This window comes from Martes martes, assembly GCF_963455335.1.
Source record: "Martes martes genome assembly, chromosome: 5".
Taxonomy (NCBI): Eukaryota; Metazoa; Chordata; class Mammalia; order Carnivora; family Mustelidae; genus Martes; species Martes martes.
The window spans coordinates 80,782,609-80,801,612 of NC_137892.1; the positions used below are offsets into that span (position 1 = coordinate 80,782,609).

General features: G+C 39.9%; 1 protein-coding gene across 1 annotated transcript in view; it reads left to right on the plus strand.

The window, feature by feature from the left end:
* The window catches only part of ANKRD55 (ankyrin repeat domain 55), a 96,324-nt gene that overhangs the window by 15,553 nt on the left and 61,767 nt on the right, over positions 1–19,004 (plus strand). Inside the window, exon 2 of the mRNA XM_080804929.1 lies at positions 7,853–7,975. Within this exon, the coding sequence (XP_080661055.1) occupies positions 7,853–7,975 (123 nt within the window). The remainder of the gene's footprint in view (positions 1–7,852; positions 7,976–19,004) is intronic.

Below are 19,004 nucleotides of genomic sequence, written 5' to 3' on the forward strand. Positions count from 1 at the left end.
CAGATAAATAAAATAAAATCTTTAAAAAAAAATGGCATATACTTGATGTGGAAAACCTGTCAATTCTTGGAAGTGAAAGAGGTGGGTGGAGTGATATATTTGGTCCAGAAGAAAGTCAGGGAGATTGGAGGAAGGGTGATTGAAATAACAGTACTTGACTTGTTTGGCAATTTCCAAAGACCAACTAGCTTAGTACAGTCCTTCACAAAATTCATTTAAAATTTATACCTGCCTAATTGCCAAAGAACTTAAAGACATAATATTTTAACATCAAGGAGATTTCCACAAGACCTCCAGTAGGCAAGAAAACCCACTGAACATGCAGGCTAAAACACTCAATTGATCCATTCATTGTACATATTCTCAATGCCCTACGCATTGAAGATTGAGATCTAACATTTTAAGAATTAGTATTATTAAAATGAAGTTCATTCTATGAAAATACATTCTAGAGAGGCAACATTACTGAAGTTCAACACAGACATGCTTCTTAAAATAGCAAGTTTCATTTTCTCAGGCCCCCGCCACCCCTCATCCCACTACCACCCCAGGTTCAGTAGAGACGCCAACTGTGGAATGGCATTCACAGGTCAGAAGAAGTACACTGAGGGACACAGTGATGCTGAGACTCAAAGAAACACAGCATGTGCCACATCACAAATCCAGTTATTAAGAAAGGTCTGATTGTGGCCGGGTATTTGCCCTTGAGGTATTATTGCAAGACTTCCTCCCCAGAGAATGAAATTCCATTTTCCACTCCCAGGGCATGAAAGTTCCTTTGAGAACTTGTTCTCTCAGCTGCTATATACAGAAATCTTGGAGCTATTTTTCTCTTTAAAATGTTAGAAAGAGACTCTTTTTCCTCCTCGCATATGACTGGTACTTTATAAAATACTCTTAAAGCCTCAGTCAGTATACCCTGAGGGACTGGAGGAGAAAACAGGAGAAATAGCAAAACTTTTCAGCTCACAAGATCTCTGCAGCCTGCTTAGCAATGCAAAGGGTCTCATTAAGGACAAAGAAGACAGAGAGCCCTATCTATGTCAGAGAAATAATATTCATAATAATTGACATGGTTTGAATACTCACTCTGTGCAGGCATTGCTTGAAGCACCTTGCATGGATTAACTCATTTAGCTCTCAAAACAGCGCTATAAGGTAGTTATTATTATTTTTTTTAATTTATTTATTTGACAGACAGAGATCACAAGTAAGGAGAGAGGCAGGCAGAGAGAGAGGAAGGGAAGCAGGCTCCCTGCTGAGCAGAGAGCCCCATGTGGGGCTCGATCCTAGGACCCTGAGATCATGACCTGAGCCTCAGGCAGAGGCTTTAACCCACTGAGCCACCCAGGCGCCCTGGTAGTTATTATTCTTATTCCATTTGACAATTGAAGAATAGGAATAGAGAAGTTAATCAGTTCCCCTAAGGTCCCACAGCTTGCAAGTAAGTGGCAAGGCCAGGATTCAAACTCTGGAGTTTGGGTCTATGCTCTTGAGTATTTTCCTACATTGCCTCTGAGTATGTATGCAGTGTGTCACATGATATATATGATGCGTCATATGAAACTACTTTTGTTTCAATGCCACCCAACTGTATCAATATTTCAAACTTGTTTCTGCACTGTTAGAGATTTCCAGACTGGCTTTTAATTCTCTCCAGCAGAACTGATACCATCCTGGTTCGGGGACCAGGTCAAGGCCCACAGGGACTCTTCATCACCAGTGGGGGGCAATATTGTCACATGGAGCCATCAGGGTACCGCGTAGGCTTGGTATCCTCCCTAAAAGTGGAAGGGCCTCACCACCTTATTGATAGGTCATTCCATACAACCCCTGAAGTGGAGTTTCTCTACTGTCCCTGAAACACCCAGGATAATCCTGCAGGAGGAGAGAGAGGGATATGAATTAAGGGAATGCCCAGGGAACTATTCATTTAAGTGATTCTTTCTCTGTCCTTCCATATCCCTGGTATATCTCAGTTGTCATTTACGCACTTGTCTCTCCACTAGGGTATGTCTTTCTTAAAGATGGAGACTCTGCAACATTTGTCCCCACAATTTCTAGGGTAGCCTAGGGTAGATGTCAAGTAAATGGATGAGTCATTAAACTTCAGCTCTTCACAGGCAATCAGTTCCTCTGTAAGGAACAGTCTAAGGAAGATCTACAAAGTTAGCCAAAATGAATCAGACTTAGGGTGATTCTAGAGTGGGTTCAGCCACCCAAGGAGCCTCAGAATAGTGTGAACTAAAGAAAGCCCCTCAAGACCATTCTGGTCTGGACTCTCGAAACTGTAATACCTAATCTATCTTTACATTGATCGAACTCTTCCACAAAATAGTTATAGCTTAAGTAGAACAAGTGTCAAGCTGACCTCTGGGTAAATTTCAATAAAATAGGCCAGTTATTGCTGTAGGCAATGACTTTCCCAAGCAGCTCCGCAATAATAACTCAAGGGCAGAAATACTGTGTGAAGCTTTAGAAAAGAGGCCTACATTTGGGTAAAATGTGAGAAATTCTGAGGAAGGTGCTCTAACCCCAAACATTTCTAGAAGCCTGTCACATGTCTGAAATCCCACTATTAAAGAGCGAGGCACTTGGGATTAGGTACATAATTTATGGCACATCCAGAAACCTTTTAGGGTTTTTAACCATGAAAAATGAGGGAAATAGATGGTTGCAAGAATGTCTATCCTTCCCATTTTTAGGTAAAACTTAACAAAAACTTAATATATGTTTAATCTAGGGAATTTGTAAAGGTCAGAATTAGAAAAATACATATATATATATATTTTTTTTTCTTTCTCAGAACTTGGTCAGATATCCAGGACTTGTTTTCTCAGTTACAGACACACTAAGCTTTGTTTATCCTTTTAGTAGTAGCACATCAGTATAAAGCTTATGAGACACTTTCCTCAGCATTTAAGAAAAAAAACTTGGTTTACTTTGATGATTTTTAAAAATATAAACTCAGTATAGAAAACTTGGAAAATATAGAAAGTTCTAAAGAACATCTAAGAGATGGTCTCTATTGACTTTTTTTAATGCATGCCCTTCCAGTCTTAATACGTTTCATGTTTATACCTATACATAGATAACATTTTATAAAACTTGATTTACATCTATTCACATGCTTCTTTCTTCCTACTTCTTTGTCTCTTTTCCATTTTCTACTTTCAGCCTCTCCCCCTCTTTGTGAATTCTGGAATTTCTCTTTATACACCCATACATAAGTCTATCTGTTTTACTTTCACACAATTAGAGAGGCTAGAGCCATTCAAAACATGCTCTAGATGGTAGTCAGATAATACTAGATAGAAAAATAGATGATAGATACATACAGAGATAGATAAGAAAAGAAGGAAAGAGACAAAGGAAGAATGCATATATTGTTTGTTTATTTAAACCTTCTGTTTTGTGACCCTTGGTTTCATGACCTGTGGTAGAAAAAAATTTTCTTGTTTGTTTTAGATTCTTTAAGGACCATCATTCATCCTTCTCTTTGTACATATCGTTTCTACATCACACTTTCTCATCTCCACAGAAATTCTTTGTATAGTCTTAAATTTATACTTAATTATTTGCATTGACTTCAACTTAAATTAGCTGTGGCTACACATCCTCTGTGGAAGCCCCTTCATTTCCTATTTCTTAATGGCTCCATTGTTTAGTATGATAGTTCAGGGCTAGAAGGAACTCTGAAGGAAATTCTGTTCTGCCTCACACATCTTCCTGTCCTTTTATGCTGTGCCTCCTGCTGTGTGAATTCCTTTTATAATACATTTCCTTAGTGGCCATCTACCCAAGATTGGCCATCTTCAATGTCAGGAAATTCACTACCTCTTAAGTGACCCAGAATATTTTTTTTCTTTCTTTTTTTTTTTAAAGAGGGAACATGAGAAAGGGGAGAGGAAGAGGCAGGTTTCCCACTGAGCAGGGAGCCCGATGCGGGGCTCGATCCCAGGACCTGGGATCATGACCTGAGCTGAAGGTAGATGCTTAACAACTGAGCCACCCAGGCACCCTGACCCAGAATATTTTTACAGTGCTTTAACACTTAGAATACCCTTTCTCTGTCACTCTCACTCACTGCTATTTCTAACTGCCGGAGTTCCACAAAACAATTTAACCATAAAATTGTTTAAAAAGTTCTTTGAAAAACAATTCTATTTACAAGCAGCATAAAAAAAATATTTTTTATAGGAATAAACTTAGCCAAGGAGGCTAAAGACTTATACAGTAAAAACTACAAGATATTGCTGAAAGAAATTAAAGAAGACACTGGTAAATGGGAAAACATCCTTGTTTCATGGATTAGAAGATAATATTGAGATGTCAGTGCTACCCAAAGAAACCTAAAGATTCAATGTAATCTCCATCTAAATTCTAATGATACTAGATAGAAAAATGGATAAGAGATAAGGAAAGAAGAAAGAAGAAAAGGAAGAATTTATGTATTGTTTATGTAGATCTTCTGCATATAAATGGTTTTGTAACCTTGTTAAAAAAATTTTTGTTTTTGCAAAATAGAAGACTCCATCCTAAAATCCAAATGGACTCTCAAGGAGCTCCAAATAGCCAAAACAATCTTACAAAAGAAAAAGCTGGAGTTCTCAACACTTCCAGATTTTAGAATATACTACAAACTTTTTGGTAATCAAAACTCTATAATACTGACATAAAGATAGACATATAGATCCATGGAACAGAACTGTGAATCTAGAAATAATCCCATACATTTAAATTAACTGATTTTCAACAAGGGTGCTGTGACCATTCAATGGGAAAGAACAGTGCTGGAAAAATTGGATAGCCATGTGTAAAAGACTAAAAATCAGACCCTTTTACCTTAACACCATATATAATAATTAACTCAAGATGGATCAAGGATCTAAACATAAGATCTAAAACTATAAAACTCTTAGAGGAAAACATAGGAGAAAAGCTTTGCGACATTAAATTTGAATTTGATAGTGATTTCTTGGATATGATGACAAAAGCACAAACAACAATAGAAATAATAGCAAAATTGAGCTACATCGGAGTTAAAAACTTCTGGGCATCAAAGGACATGATCAGCAGAATGAAAAGGCAACCCACAGAATGGGAAAAAATATGTGTAAATCATATATATGTTAAGGGGTTAATATCCAGAATATATTAAGAATTTCTATAACTTAACACCAGAAATTCAACAACCTGATTAAAAGTGGATAAAGGACTTAAGGGGACATTTCTCCAGAGATTTATAAAGAGCCAACAAATACATGAAAAGATATTCAACATGACTAATCACTGGGCCATGCTAATCAATACCATGAGATATCACTTCACACCTATTGACTACTTATTATTAAACCAAACACACACGTAAAACAATAACAGGAAATACCAAGTATCTGTAAGGACATGGGAATATTTGAACCCTTGTGTGCTGTTGGCAGGAATATAAAATGGAGCAGCCACTGTGGGAAACATTATGGTAGTTCTTTTAAAAAAAATAATAGAATTAGCCTATGTTCCAGCAATCCCACTTTGAAGTTTATGCCCAAAAGAATTGAAAGCAGGGTCTCAAAGAGGTATCTGAATCCTATGCTCATGATAGCATCATTCAAAATTGCCAAAAGGTGGAAACAGCCCAAGCATCTATTGATGGATAAGTGAATAAATCACATAGTCTAAACATACAATAGAATATTGTTCAACCTTGAAAAAGGAGGATATTATGACACATGCTACAACACAGATGAACCTTAGGACATTATGCTGAGTAAAAGAAGCCAGTTGCAAAAGCACAAACACTGTTAATTTCACTTAAATGATTCCTTAGAGTTGTCAAATTCATAGAGACTGAAAGTGGCATGGTGGTTTCCATGGACTGTAGGAGGGATGAATGGAGAATTACTATTTAATGGATACAGACTTTGAGTCGTGGAAGATGAAAAAGTTCTAAAAATGATTTGTGGTGATGGTTACTCAATAATATGAATGTCCTAATTCCCCTGAACTATATATTTTTAAAGGGTTGAAAAGATAAATTTTGCATTATATATATATTTTACCACAATTTTTAATTTAAAAAAATCTTCAAATATCTGAAAGCTGCTGCTATAATGGCCCCATGGAATAATCTCTGGAGTAAACACATAGACATAGATGTACGTGGTTGTCATCATCATCTCCATTTTATTATTATTTTTTAAAGATTTTATTTGTTGGAGAGAGAGAGCATGAGTGAGAGGGGCAAAAGGAGAACAGAGGCGGACTCCCCGCTGAGCAGGGAAACCAACCACAGGGCTCAGTCTTGGGACCCTGGGATCATGACCTGAGCCAAAGTCAGACACTTAACCAACTGAGCCACCCACACAGCCTTCATCATTTCCATTTTAGGAGCAAAGAAACAGAGAGGGTCATTTTCAAATTCACAGACCTAGTTAGTATAAATCAGAACTTGCATCCAAGTTGTATGGTTCCAGAGTCCTCACACTTACCACAGAAGGGGCATCTGACATTGATATCTCTCACCTCCTACTTCCAGCCCCCAGGCAAAAGTGCACATGAGTCTGCTTTAAAAACACCCACACCGACAACAAATTTACTGTGGATAAATTAGGGAGCAGCTACTCACTTTACAAAGCAGCCTGTTGTCATAAGTGAACCATTTTCAATAACAAGCTCCTCCCGGGACAGGTCAACTAGTTAAAAAATCACTAGTGACTTCCCAGAAGTACTGGGGCAGAGAAACCCAGCCAACAGGTTAGGATTACTGCCAACTAGAGATTAGAACTGTAAAGTATTTCTGGTGTAATATCCACATTCACAGAAAAACACGATTTTAAAAACTCTGTATGCACACATGTATTTTCTCTGAATAATGGCTGTGTGGGGGAGAAACTGTAGAAGCAGAGGGGATCTGCACAGTGCCTCCCTAGGGGTCTCCACATGAGCAGAGCTTGCCTCCCAGCCCTTCAGTGCTCCCCTGGCATCACCTGACCTGAAGTTCTGTTCAGGCAGTACCATTAGTTGGTTCAAAGGTATAATGCTGGTGCACAAAGGTATAATACTGGTGGCTATCAAATTCCAAGGAGTTGCATATAGGTCTGGTCCTTCTGGAAACAGCATATCATGAAACCCCAACCAGTTTTGTGAAGGGACTACATACAGAGATGAGGCAGGGTGGAGAGAATGGTTCCAAAGGGAACCCAGTAAGAGCTGGTTCTGGGGAGGAGGAAACTCCTGGTGGGAGAGAAGCAGCTACTGTTAGACACTACACCAAGAGATGGCAGAAAGGAGTTCCTTACTTCTCTATCTTCTCCCCATCAGTCTCCTGCCAGTGTCTACTGTGGGCAAGCCAGAGAGTGAGGGGGCCCGGGTGATACAGTCAGTGTCAGCCCCTCGGGGTACACAGCAGGGTGGGAAGGGGTGGAGAGTACATCAGGAGAACAGGAAATAGAGAATGCAGTATCTCTATCAGAGTTGGGTGAACGGAGCAATTGAAAGGAAAAGTTTAACGTGTTCCAGATCAAAGAGGGAAACCTAGAACCAAAATAAGGGTCCCTTTTTCCTCTCTGGCCTGATTTTGAGTAGCCTGAAGGCCTACAGGGAATCGTAAAATCTCAGAGGACATCTAATCCCTCAAACTCCTTCCTTGTATATGGTGATGTTACAACATGGCCCACAGGGGTCCACCTTTCTTCAGAAGCATTGAGGGTGCTTGTGAGGAGGATGACTCAGCATCCTGCCTGGATTCATCAGAGAAGTTTTCATGAATCACTTGTATGGGCGATGTTGTGGGTGTTATTCTTTCAGTGAGTTTGGTACACACACTAAGTGTATCTCTGTTTGATTCATGAAGGTGACTCATCTGAGGAAGTCGACCTGACCATGGTTTATCAGGCAGCTTCTAATGGAGATGTTAATGCTCTGACTTCAGTAATTCGGGAAGACCCTTCCATCCTAGAATGCTGTGACAGTGAAGGTGAGCTATTTATGCATTTTTAATCCTGCAGAATGTTCTGTCCTATTTGTTTACAGATGGCCTTCAGAGTGAGCAATGTTAATAAAATTATATATGACAGACCACTGATACTGGAGGAACAAGGAGTATCCTGCCTCTGTGACTGAAGGTCCTTTAGTAGTTCTTTAAATGATGGTCTTGGACACAAATCTACCAATTCTTTTATATCACCTTGTATAATGAAGCCATTTGGTTTGGGTTTACTTTCAACTTCTTTGTATGAATAACTAAAGTAGATAGGCCAAGTAGTTAAAAAAGGAGTATGGAAAGAGGGCTATTTTTGGTAGCACTGGATGTTGGGAAAGTGTGACTATTAAAGCCAGAAAGCAAAGATTTGCTTTTTAGAAAATGGAATAGACGTACTTATATTCTATTCCTACTGCTAAATATAACTAAAAATCTTGGATGTTGTGTATAATATAAACATAAGAACACTCTAGAGAGTGGAAAGAAAATGACAGACTGGTTAGGACCATGGGACCCAAGGAATGACATGGTGTAAGTTTCCTTGGCTTTCTTTTTTGCCTCTTACGTCCCATACTTGGAGTTGAAGAATCCAACAGCCCAGAAAGGCTAATAATCACAGACCAAAAAAACCCCCAAACCCCACAAACAAAAGCCTGCTCTCTAACCAAAGAACCAGGAAAGGGACCACAAAGCAAGACAGAAAACTTTTAGACAGTAATGAGTCTACTCCAACCAAATATCACACAAACACACAAACAAACAAGCAAACAAAAACTTGTCACCCTAGCCCTGTCATTCCAGCAAAGACCAAGTAGAGATCTTGAACCTCCACCCCAGCTACTGAGCCTCCCTCCCCCTACCTGGCAGGGTGGTGTCAGAGGAAGCCTTTTCGAGAATTAGTATTTTTACCACCACCTAGTAATGAAGATTCTTCTCCCTCAGATGTCAATGGTAGTAAAGTAGGGAACCTGGACTTCTAATATGACCTGGCAATGATGAGGTGGCACACACACACACACCCACCCTTACTTCCCCTGCGGAGCAATGTCAGAGAAAGCCAGCTAAAATAGAGGGTTTAAATAGGATTAGGCAACTCAACACAATACCCCAAACGTCCAGGTTTCAACAGAAAATCATTTGTCATATCAATAAACAGGAACACCTCAAACTGAATGAAAAAGATAATCGATAGATACCAACATTGAGATAACAGATGTTAAGAATTATCTGACAGGGCGCCTGGGTGGCTCAGTTGGTTAAGCAACTGCCTCCAGCTCAGGTCACAATCCCAGAGTCCTGGAATCAAGTCCCACATCGGGCTCCCAGCTCCACGGGGAGTCTGCTTCTCCCTCTGACCTTCTCACCTCTCATGCTCTCTCTCACTGTCTCTCTCAAATAAATAAATAAAATCTTAAAAAAAAAAAAGAATTATCTGACAGATTTTGAAAAGGCCATGAAAAAAGAAATGCTTCAATGAGCAATTAAAAATGTGCTTGAGGGGCGCCTGGCTGGCTCAGTGGGTTAAGCCTCTGCCTTCGGCTCAGGTCATGATCTCAGGGTCCTGGGATCGAGCCCCGCATCAGGCTCTCCACTCAGCGGGGAGCCTGCTTCCCCCCTCTCTGCCTGCCTCTCTGCCTACTTGCGATCTCTCTCTCTGTCAAATAAATAAATAAAATCTTTAAAAAAAAGTGCTTGAAACGAAAGAAAAAATAGGAACCCTTAACAAAGAAATAACAGATATAAAAAAACAAATAGAAAATTTTAAAAACTAAAAAATAATCACAATTTAAAATTCAATAGAAAAGCTCAGCAGCATAATGAGGAAGCAGAGGAAAGGATCAATAAACTTGAAAATAGTACAACAGAAATGAGAAATAAGCCAGTCTAAACAACTGAAAGAAAATAGGCCTTAAAAAAAAAAAAAAAAAAAAAAAAGAGCATCAGGGACCTGTGGGACTGTAACAAAAGTTCTATCATTGTTTTCTTCTGTCCTTTTACTTGCAGAAACTCATTAATGATTTTTAGCCAGTGTACCTGCCCAAGAAGAGCTTGGGAGTTCCTTATCATGACAGCAAAATGTTTTGTAAATGTATATAAAATGTTTTGTAAAGTGAGTAGTTGCCCCTAATTATCCATAGTAGTTTTGGGTTTTTTTGTTTGCTTGTTTTTAAATCAGACTTACTAGTCTATCTGCTTTGGGGTTAGAAATGGAAAATGAGGAGAAACAAATGTTAAATACCACTTGTGTGATAATGTAAGACCCAGATTCTTTGGGTTCAATCCTACCTTGTACCACCTTTGAAAGGAAATGAACATATGACATCTTAAAATTTGTGGGGCAAAGCTAAAGCAATACTGAAGGAAAGCACTTAATACATTCATTATATGAGGAAAGGTATCAGTCAATAATCTAAGTTCTTACCCTAAGAACCTAGAAAAAGAAGAACAAAATAAACCCAAGGAAAGAAATAATAAAGAAAGAATAGAAATCAATGGAATTGAAAACAGAAAACAATAAAGAAAATCAATGAAGCAAGGAACTGATTCTTTGAAAAAAATCAGTAAAATTGACAAAATTCTAGCAATACTGACAGAAAATGAAAGAAGTCACAAACTGGGGTGCCCGGGTGGCTCAGTGGGTTAAAGCCTCTGCCTTTGGCTCAGGTCATGATCCCAGGGTCTTGGGATCGAGCCCCGCATCGGGCTCTCTGCTCGGCGGGGAACCTGCTTCCCTTCTTCTCTCTCTACCTGCCTCTCTGCCTACTTGTGATCTTGGTCTGTCAAATAAATAGGTACAATCTTAAAAAAAAAAAAAAAAAAAGAAGTCACAAACTACCACTATTGGGAGTGAAACCAAAGATATCACTACAGACCTTGTGGACATCTCACCAATAAGAAGGAACTACAACAAAAAAACTCTACACACATAAATTTGACTATGTAGATGAAATGGATGAATTCCTCAAAAAAGATAAAACAACCACAATTCGTCCAGTAGGAAATAGACTATTTGAATTCCCCTTATAACCATTAAGGAAAGTATATTCATAATTTTTAAATTCCCAGAAAAAGAAATTTTCAGGCCTACATGGTTTCTCTGGAAACTTCTCCAAACTTTTAATTTTTGTGTGTGTGGGTTTTCTTTTTTAAATTTAAATCTAATTATTTAACCTATAGTGTATTATTAGTTTCAGAGGTAGAATTCAGTGATTCATCAGTTGTATAGAACACCCAGTGCTCATTCCATCAAGTGCCCCCCTTAATGCCTATCACCCAGCTACCCCATACCCCCACCCACCTCCCCTCCAGCAACACCCAGTTTATTTTCTATGCATAAGAGTCTCTTATGGTTTGTCTCCCTCTCTGGTTTCATCTTGTTTTATTTTTTCTGGGTTTGTTTCTTTAACTAACCGGAATCATGCTGTATGTATTGTTCTTTGATGTGCTTGTTGGTGATGTTCTCAGCCTAGCACACTCCTTTTATCCATTATATATTCCACAGAATTAGTGTCACTCTTTTGGTTGCTTCATTCTGCTGTTATAATTATGCCCACTTTCGTGCATAAACATGAGCGCAGGGGCTGGAATTTGAGGAGAAGAGTGTCAGTTTGAGCCCTTGGCAATCTGAGGTGAAGGTGTGTCGTCTTGCCAAGGGCTCAAACTGACACTCTTCTCCTCAAGAGGTAGCAGGTAGCAGGCCATGCATGCTCACTCAGGCAGGAGGGCAGCCAAACTGTGAATTTGGGACCCATGGGTGACAATGGGTGACAGGGACATGGCTGGTTTTGCTTTTAACTTTTGTTTTTCTTGGAAACTCTGTCTCTCCTATTCTAAATGAAGAATGGATATGCTGGATAGAGTATCCTTGGCTGTGGATTTTTTTTCCTTTTAGCTATTGGAATTTATCATGCCACTTTCTTCTGGCCTGCAGAGTTTCTGCTGAAAAACCCACTGATAGCCATATGGGGTTTCTCTTGTATGTCACTGCTTTCCTTTTTCTTGTTGCTTTTAAAATTCTCTCTTTATTACTACTTTTGGCCATCTTATTTACTTTGTGTCTTGGTGCAGACCTCTTTGGGTTGGTTTTGCTGGGGGCTCTCTGTGCCTCCTGGATCTGGATTTCTCTTTGCTCCCATTCAGGAAGTTTTTAGCTATTCTTTCTTTTTCTTTTTTTTTAAGATTTTATTTATTTAACAGACAGTTCACAAGTAGGCAGAGAGACAGGAGGAAGCAGGCTCCCTGCTGAGCAGAGAGCCCGACTTGGGGCTCGATCCCAGGACCCTGGGATCATGACCTGAGCAGAAGGCAGAGGCCCAACTCACTGAGCCACCCCGGCGCCTCATAGCTATTCTTTCTTTAGACAAATCCTCTGCCCCCTTTTCTCGCTCTTCTCCTTCTGGGATCCCTGTCATGTGACTGTTACCCTTGACAGTGTCGCTGAGTTCCCTGGGTCTATTCTCATTTTGTGTACTTTTTTCCCCTCTCATCTGCTTAGTTTGATTACTTTCCATGACTCTGTCCTCCAGGTGACTGATCCGTTCTTCTACTTCCTCTTGTTTGCTATTTATTACAGGTGATCTATTTTTATTTCCATTTAGTGAGTCCAGTAGATCTAATTGGTTCTTTTTTTATGGCTGCTATCTCTTGATGGAGGGTCTCACGGAGTTTCTGCACTCCTTCTAGATTCTAGGGAGGATCTTTATGAGCGTTACTTTGAATTCAGTATCAGACATATATCTTATCTCCATTTTGCTTAGGTCTATTGCTGTGATTTTGTTCTGTTCTTTCATTTGGGACATATTCCTCTGTCTTCTCATTCTGTCTGTTGCTGTGTCTGTTTCTCTGTGTTAGGAAAGTCAGCTATGTCTTCCGCACTTCAAAGTAGAGGCCTGATAAAGAAGAGGTCCCGCAGTGCAATGTCCTATTCCCCAGAACCTGGCACTTCAGGGGTGTCTCCTCTGTGTGTTGCCATAGGGGTGTCCTACTGTTGTGCCAGAGCTGTGTTTGCCTTCAGTCCAGGCTGCAATGGCTCTCTACCTGTTGTGGACAGAGTCTGGTCCCTGTGGTTTTAGTGGGCTGGTCGGGGGCTGCTTTGGGCTTGAGTTGAGTCAGACCAGGAGTTTACCAGACATGAAGTAGCACCAAACTGCAGGCATTTTCCTTGTGTTGTCCTCTGAGAAGCTTTTGGTGGTAGGCGGAGCCTTCAGTCAGACTGGCCTGTGGCCCAGAGCAGGACTCACTCTGGAGTGGTGCTGGCCCTCCTCTGGGCTGCTTGCACATTGTTAGGCTTGTGGAAGTGCTTTGATGGGATCTTGCCAAGAGCGATCAGAGGGGTACATCTGCTTTGCTGTGGCCTCTTATCTATATCAGGCCACAGAGAGTCTGTTCTCCCAGCTTTCCGGTTGCTTTCTGGGTTATTTATGCCGATGTGGGTGCTCTCCAGGCGACCATGCAGCAAGAGGTGGGCCCAGGGTCCTCCTACTCCGCCATCTTCCCCACAACCTCTCCAAACTTTTAAGTAATAGTATCAATTCTAAATAATCTCTTCCAGAAAAAAATGAGAAGGAAACTCTTCTTGGTTATACTTATGAAGCTAATATTACTCTGATACTGAAACCAGATGGTATAAAAGATAATATTTTAAAAAAATGAACCTAAAGACCAGTACTCTTCATAAGATATAGAAAACATTAGCAAAATATTAGCAAATATAAGTCAGTAATTTATAACTAGAATTATATACCATGACAAAGTGGAATTTGTTGTAGGAATTGTGTGACTCAGCATTTCAAAATCAATGTAATCCATCATATTAACCAGCTAAAGAAGAAAAATTACATGATCATATCAATGAATGCAGAAACGCATGTGAAAAAAATTTTACACACAGTGGGGATTAAAAACTCATAAAAATAGGAATAGAGGGACACATCCTCAATTTGATCTATAAAAAAAGAAAGAAAACCCTAGAGTTAACATTTAACTTAATGGTAGAAAATACTGAATGCTTTGTTCTTAAGATCAGGAACAAAAGCAAAGATGTTCACTCTTACTTCAGCACAGTGGCAGAAGTTCTAGCCAATGCAAAAAGGCAAGAAAAGGAAATAAAAAGCCTATCTATTGAAAATAAAAAAATAAAACTATTCCCTTTTGCACAACTTGATTTTCTACATAGAAAATCCTAAGGAATCTACCAAAAAAACTTCTACAAGTAGGTGAGTTTAGTGTGGTCACGAGGTATAAGATCAATCCAGAAAAACAAATTGCATTTCTGTATACCAGAAATGAACACATGGACATCAAATTAAAACTATAATACCCTTTGGGATGCCTGTGTGGCTCAGTTGGTTAAGTGTCCAGTTCTTGATTTCAGCTCAGGTCACGATCTCAGTGTTGTGGAATTAAACCCTGCATCTGGCTCCATGCTGAGCTTGAAGCCTGCTTAAGAATCTCTCTTTCTTGGGGCACCTGGGTGGCTCAGTCGGTTAAGTGGCTGCCTTCTGCTCAGGTCATGATCCCGGGGTCCTGGGATCAAGTGCCCTTTGGGCTCCTTGCTTGGCAGGGAGCCTGCTTCTCTCTCCCTCTGCCTGCCACTCTGCCTGCTTGTGCTCTCTCTTTCTGTAAAATAAATCAATAAAATCTTTTTTAAAAAAAACAACTTTCTCTCCCTCTGCCCCTCCCCCTGCTCACTCTTTCTCTCTCTCATGAAAAAACAAACAAACAAGAACAAACAAAACAAAAACCTACACTACCATTTAAAAATCACTCAACAAAGAATACTTAGGTGTGAATATAACAAAATATGTACAAGATTTATGTACTGAGGGGCGCCTGGGTGGCTCAGTGGATTAAGCCTCTGCCTTCAGCTTAGGTCATGATCTCAGGGTCCTGGGATCGAGTCCTGCATCAGGCTCTCTGCTCAGCAGGGAGCCTGTTCCTCCTCTCTGTCTCTCTGCCTGCCTCTCTGCCTACTTGTGATCTCTCTCTGTCAAATAAATAAACAAAATCTTTAAAAAAAAAGATTTATAAACTGAAAACTATGAAATGCTAATGACAGAAATCAAAGGAGATCTAAATAAATGAAAGACCTATCATGCTCATGGATTAGAAGACTCAAGATAGTAAATATGCAGTGCTTTTCAAATTCATATACAGGCTTAATGCAATTTCTATCAAACCCCAGCAAGATTTTTTTGTAGATATACACAGAATTATCTAAAATTATATAGAAAGGCCAAAGAATTAGTAGAGATCAATTCTGAAAAAGAATAAAGTAGGAAGGAGAACTTAGGAAGGTAGAGGTGTAGGAGGAACCCGAGCTCACACCACCCCATGTTTACTAGGTATCATCCATCTCCAAGTCAATAAACTGGAGAGTGATCCAAAGATTGGCAGAACAAACTCCACAACTAAATAGAGAATTAGCTGCCTCTGAAAGGTTAGGAAGGTCAGGAAGGTGAGGTGGGGGAAAGCTACCTGTAGGAGGGAGGGAGCTGCACATGGAGTGTGTACAGAAACAGGCCCTTACACAGGGACCTCACACAGGGAAGACCAATTCCCATAATGTTTTTTCCTTAAAAACCAGAGGGACTGAATTCTGTGAGTTTTTAAAACCAGTGGACTTGGAGCCTAGATCTTTAAAAGTCAGCTGACTCAGCTCTGGGTGAGCCCAGGAGGGCGAGTGATGGCTGGGTTGATACCCTTAATGAGATAGCAGACTATGTGGAGGCAACACAAAAATGGCAGGTTACATTAACAGCAGGGGCAATTGGGAGACAGATCTGCTCATACTGATTTCTGAAAATGAGGGAACTGGCAGGCACTATTTTCCTCCCCTGTCCCCCATCATAAACACAGAGCCACCTGTGGGAGTTGGGGCTGCACAGACACTTAGCCTTGGCCCAGAGCTCAAGGCACATTTTGTTAAAGCTTCGCACATGCCCTGCCCAGCAGCCAGGAGCACAACTGCTACCTGTGCCCTACCCAGCCACAGCACCCAGCCAGAGTGCAGCCCCCAGACAGCTGCATGACCCCTGGTACCAGGGTACAGCTTTCAGCTTTCACCATGGTACTCCAGGAGATCCAGCATAGAATTAATGGCCCAACACACTGCCACCCCACTCTGAAGCTCCCCGGTGGGCATTTTCCCTCAAGCTCCCTGGGTCCCATTAAGACCACAGAGCAAGCAGCCCACAAAAGGCACAGAGTCAGTGCAGAGGACTGCACTGAAAGGAAAAGTGACTCAGATGCAACAGCAGGGCATGAGCAGCACACATAGAATGTTCTTCTCGAAGGGCCAGGTTCTAGGAAACAGGGGACACCACACTGCAGGGCACGCCAGGATCTCCTTTTCATAAAGTCACTACTTTCAAGAACTGCTTCCATTGAACATAGTATTGGAAGTCCCAGCTACAGCAATCATGAGAAAAAGGACTAAATGTGTCCAAATCAGTAAGGAAGTAGTAAAACATTTACTATTTGCAGATGACATCATACTTATATAGAAAACTGAAAAGACTCCACCAAAAAACTGTTAGAACTGATACATGAATTCAATGAAGTTGCAGCACAACGGACAGAAATCTGGTGCTCTTCTCTCACCAATAGTGAAGCACCAGAAAGCGAAATTAAGGTAGCAGTCCCATTTGCAATTCCACCAAAAACTGTGAGATACTTAGGAATGAACTTAACCAAAGAAATGAAAGACCTGTGCTCTGAAAACTATGAAATACTAATGAAAGAAATTGAAGAGGACACAAAGAAATGGAAAGCCATTCCATGCTCATGTATTGAAAGAACAAATATTGTTAAAATGTCCATACTACTCAAAGCAATCTACACATTTAATGCAATCCCTATCAAAATACCAGCAGCATTTTTTACAGAACTAGAACAAACAATTCTAAAAATTTGTATGGAACCACAAAGACCTGAATAGCCAAAGCAATCTTGAAAAAGAAAAGCAATGCTGGAGGTATCGTAATTCTGGACTTCCAGTTATATTACAGAGCTGTAGTAGTCAAAATACTATGGTACTTGCACAAAAGTAGACATACAGCTCAACAGAACAGAACAGAACAGAAAACCCAGAAACAGACCCACAACTACATGGTCGATTAATCTTCAACAAAGCAGGAAAGAATATCCAATGAGAAAGGAATAATCTCTCCAACAAATGGTGTTGGGAAAACAAGACAGCAACAAGCAAAAGAAAGAAACTGGACCAGTTTCTCACATCATACACAAAAATAAATTCAAAATGGATTAAAAACCTAAATGTGAGAACTGAAGCCATAAAAATCATGAAAGAGAACTTCTTTGACTTTGGCTGTAGCAACTTTTGTCTAGATGCATCTCCTGAGGCAAGGGAAACAAAAGCAAAAATAAACTATTAGGACTACATCAAAATAAAAAGTTTCTGTGAGTGAAGGAAACAATCAACAAAACTGAAAGGCAACCTATGGAATGGGAGAAGATATTTGCAAGTGACATCTCTGATAAAGGGTTAGTGTGCAAAATATGTAAAGGACTTATAAAACTCAACACTTAAAAACAAATGATGCAGTTTAAAAATGAGTAGAAGGGGCGCCTGGGTCGCTCAGTGGGTTAAAGCCTCTGCCTTCTGCTCAGGTCATGATCCCAGGATCCTGGGATCAAGCCCCACATCAGGCTCTTCTGCTCAGCAGGGGAGCCTGCTTCTTCCTCTCTCTCTGCCTGCCTCTATGCCTACTTGTGATCTCTGTCTGTCAAATAAATAAATAAATAAAATCTTTAAAAATGAGTAGAAGACATGAACAGATATTTCTCCAAAAAAGACATACACATGGCCAACTGAGAACTGAAAAGATGTTCATCATCACTTATCATCAGGGAAATGAAAATCAAAACTACAATGTGGTATCACCTCAGACCCATCAGAATGGCTAAAATCAACAACACAAGATACAACAGGTGTTGGTAAGGATGTGGAAAAAAAGGAACCCTCATGTATTGTTGATAGGAATGCAAACTGATGCAGCCATTGTGGGGAAAAAGTATGGAATTTCCCCAAAAAGTTAAAAATAGAACTACCCTATTACCCACAAAAATACAGAAACACTAACTCAAAGGAATACATGCCCCTATGGTTATAGCATTATTTACAGTAGCCAAGATATGAAAGCAGCCCAAGTTTCCATGAATGCATAGAGAAGATGTGATTGATTCTATATATCTATATCTATTTCTATTTCTATGTCTATATCTATATATAGTGGAATATCATTCAGCCATAAAAAAGAATGAAATCTTGCCATTTGTAACAACATGGATGGAGCTAGAGAATATAATTCTAAGCAAAATAAGTCACTTAAAGACAAACACCATATGATTTCACTCATGTGAAATTTAAGAAACAAAACAAATGAGCAAAGGGGAAAAAAGAGAGATAAACCAAGAAACAGACTTTAACTTATAGAGAACACACTGATGGCTACCAGAGGGGAGGTGGGTGGAGGGTTGGGTTAAAAAGGTGATGGGAATTAAGGAGGGCACTAGTTGTGATGGGCACTGGATGATGTATGGAAATGTTGAATCACTATATTGTATACCTAAAACTATTATCACACTGTTTATTAACTAACTGGAATTAAAACTTAAAATGTTGGGGCACCTGGGTGACTCAGCGGATTGAGCCTCTGCCTTTGGCTCAGGTCATGATCCCAGAGTCCTGGGATCGAGCCCCGCATCGGGCTCTCTGCTCAGCAGGGAGCCTGCTTCCTCCTCTCTCTCTGCCTGCCTCTCTGCCTACTTGTGATCTCTGTCTGTCAAATAAATAAACAAAATCTTTTTAAAAAATAAAAATGTTTAAAAAAAATAATAAAGCAGGAGGAATCAGTCTGCCAAATTTCAAGATTTATTCTATGGCTACAGAAATCAAGACTGTGGTAATGGCTGAGGGATGCACACATGGATTAACGGAAAAGACCAAAAAATTCAGAAATAGACTCACACAAATATACTCAACTGATCTCTGACAAAGGTG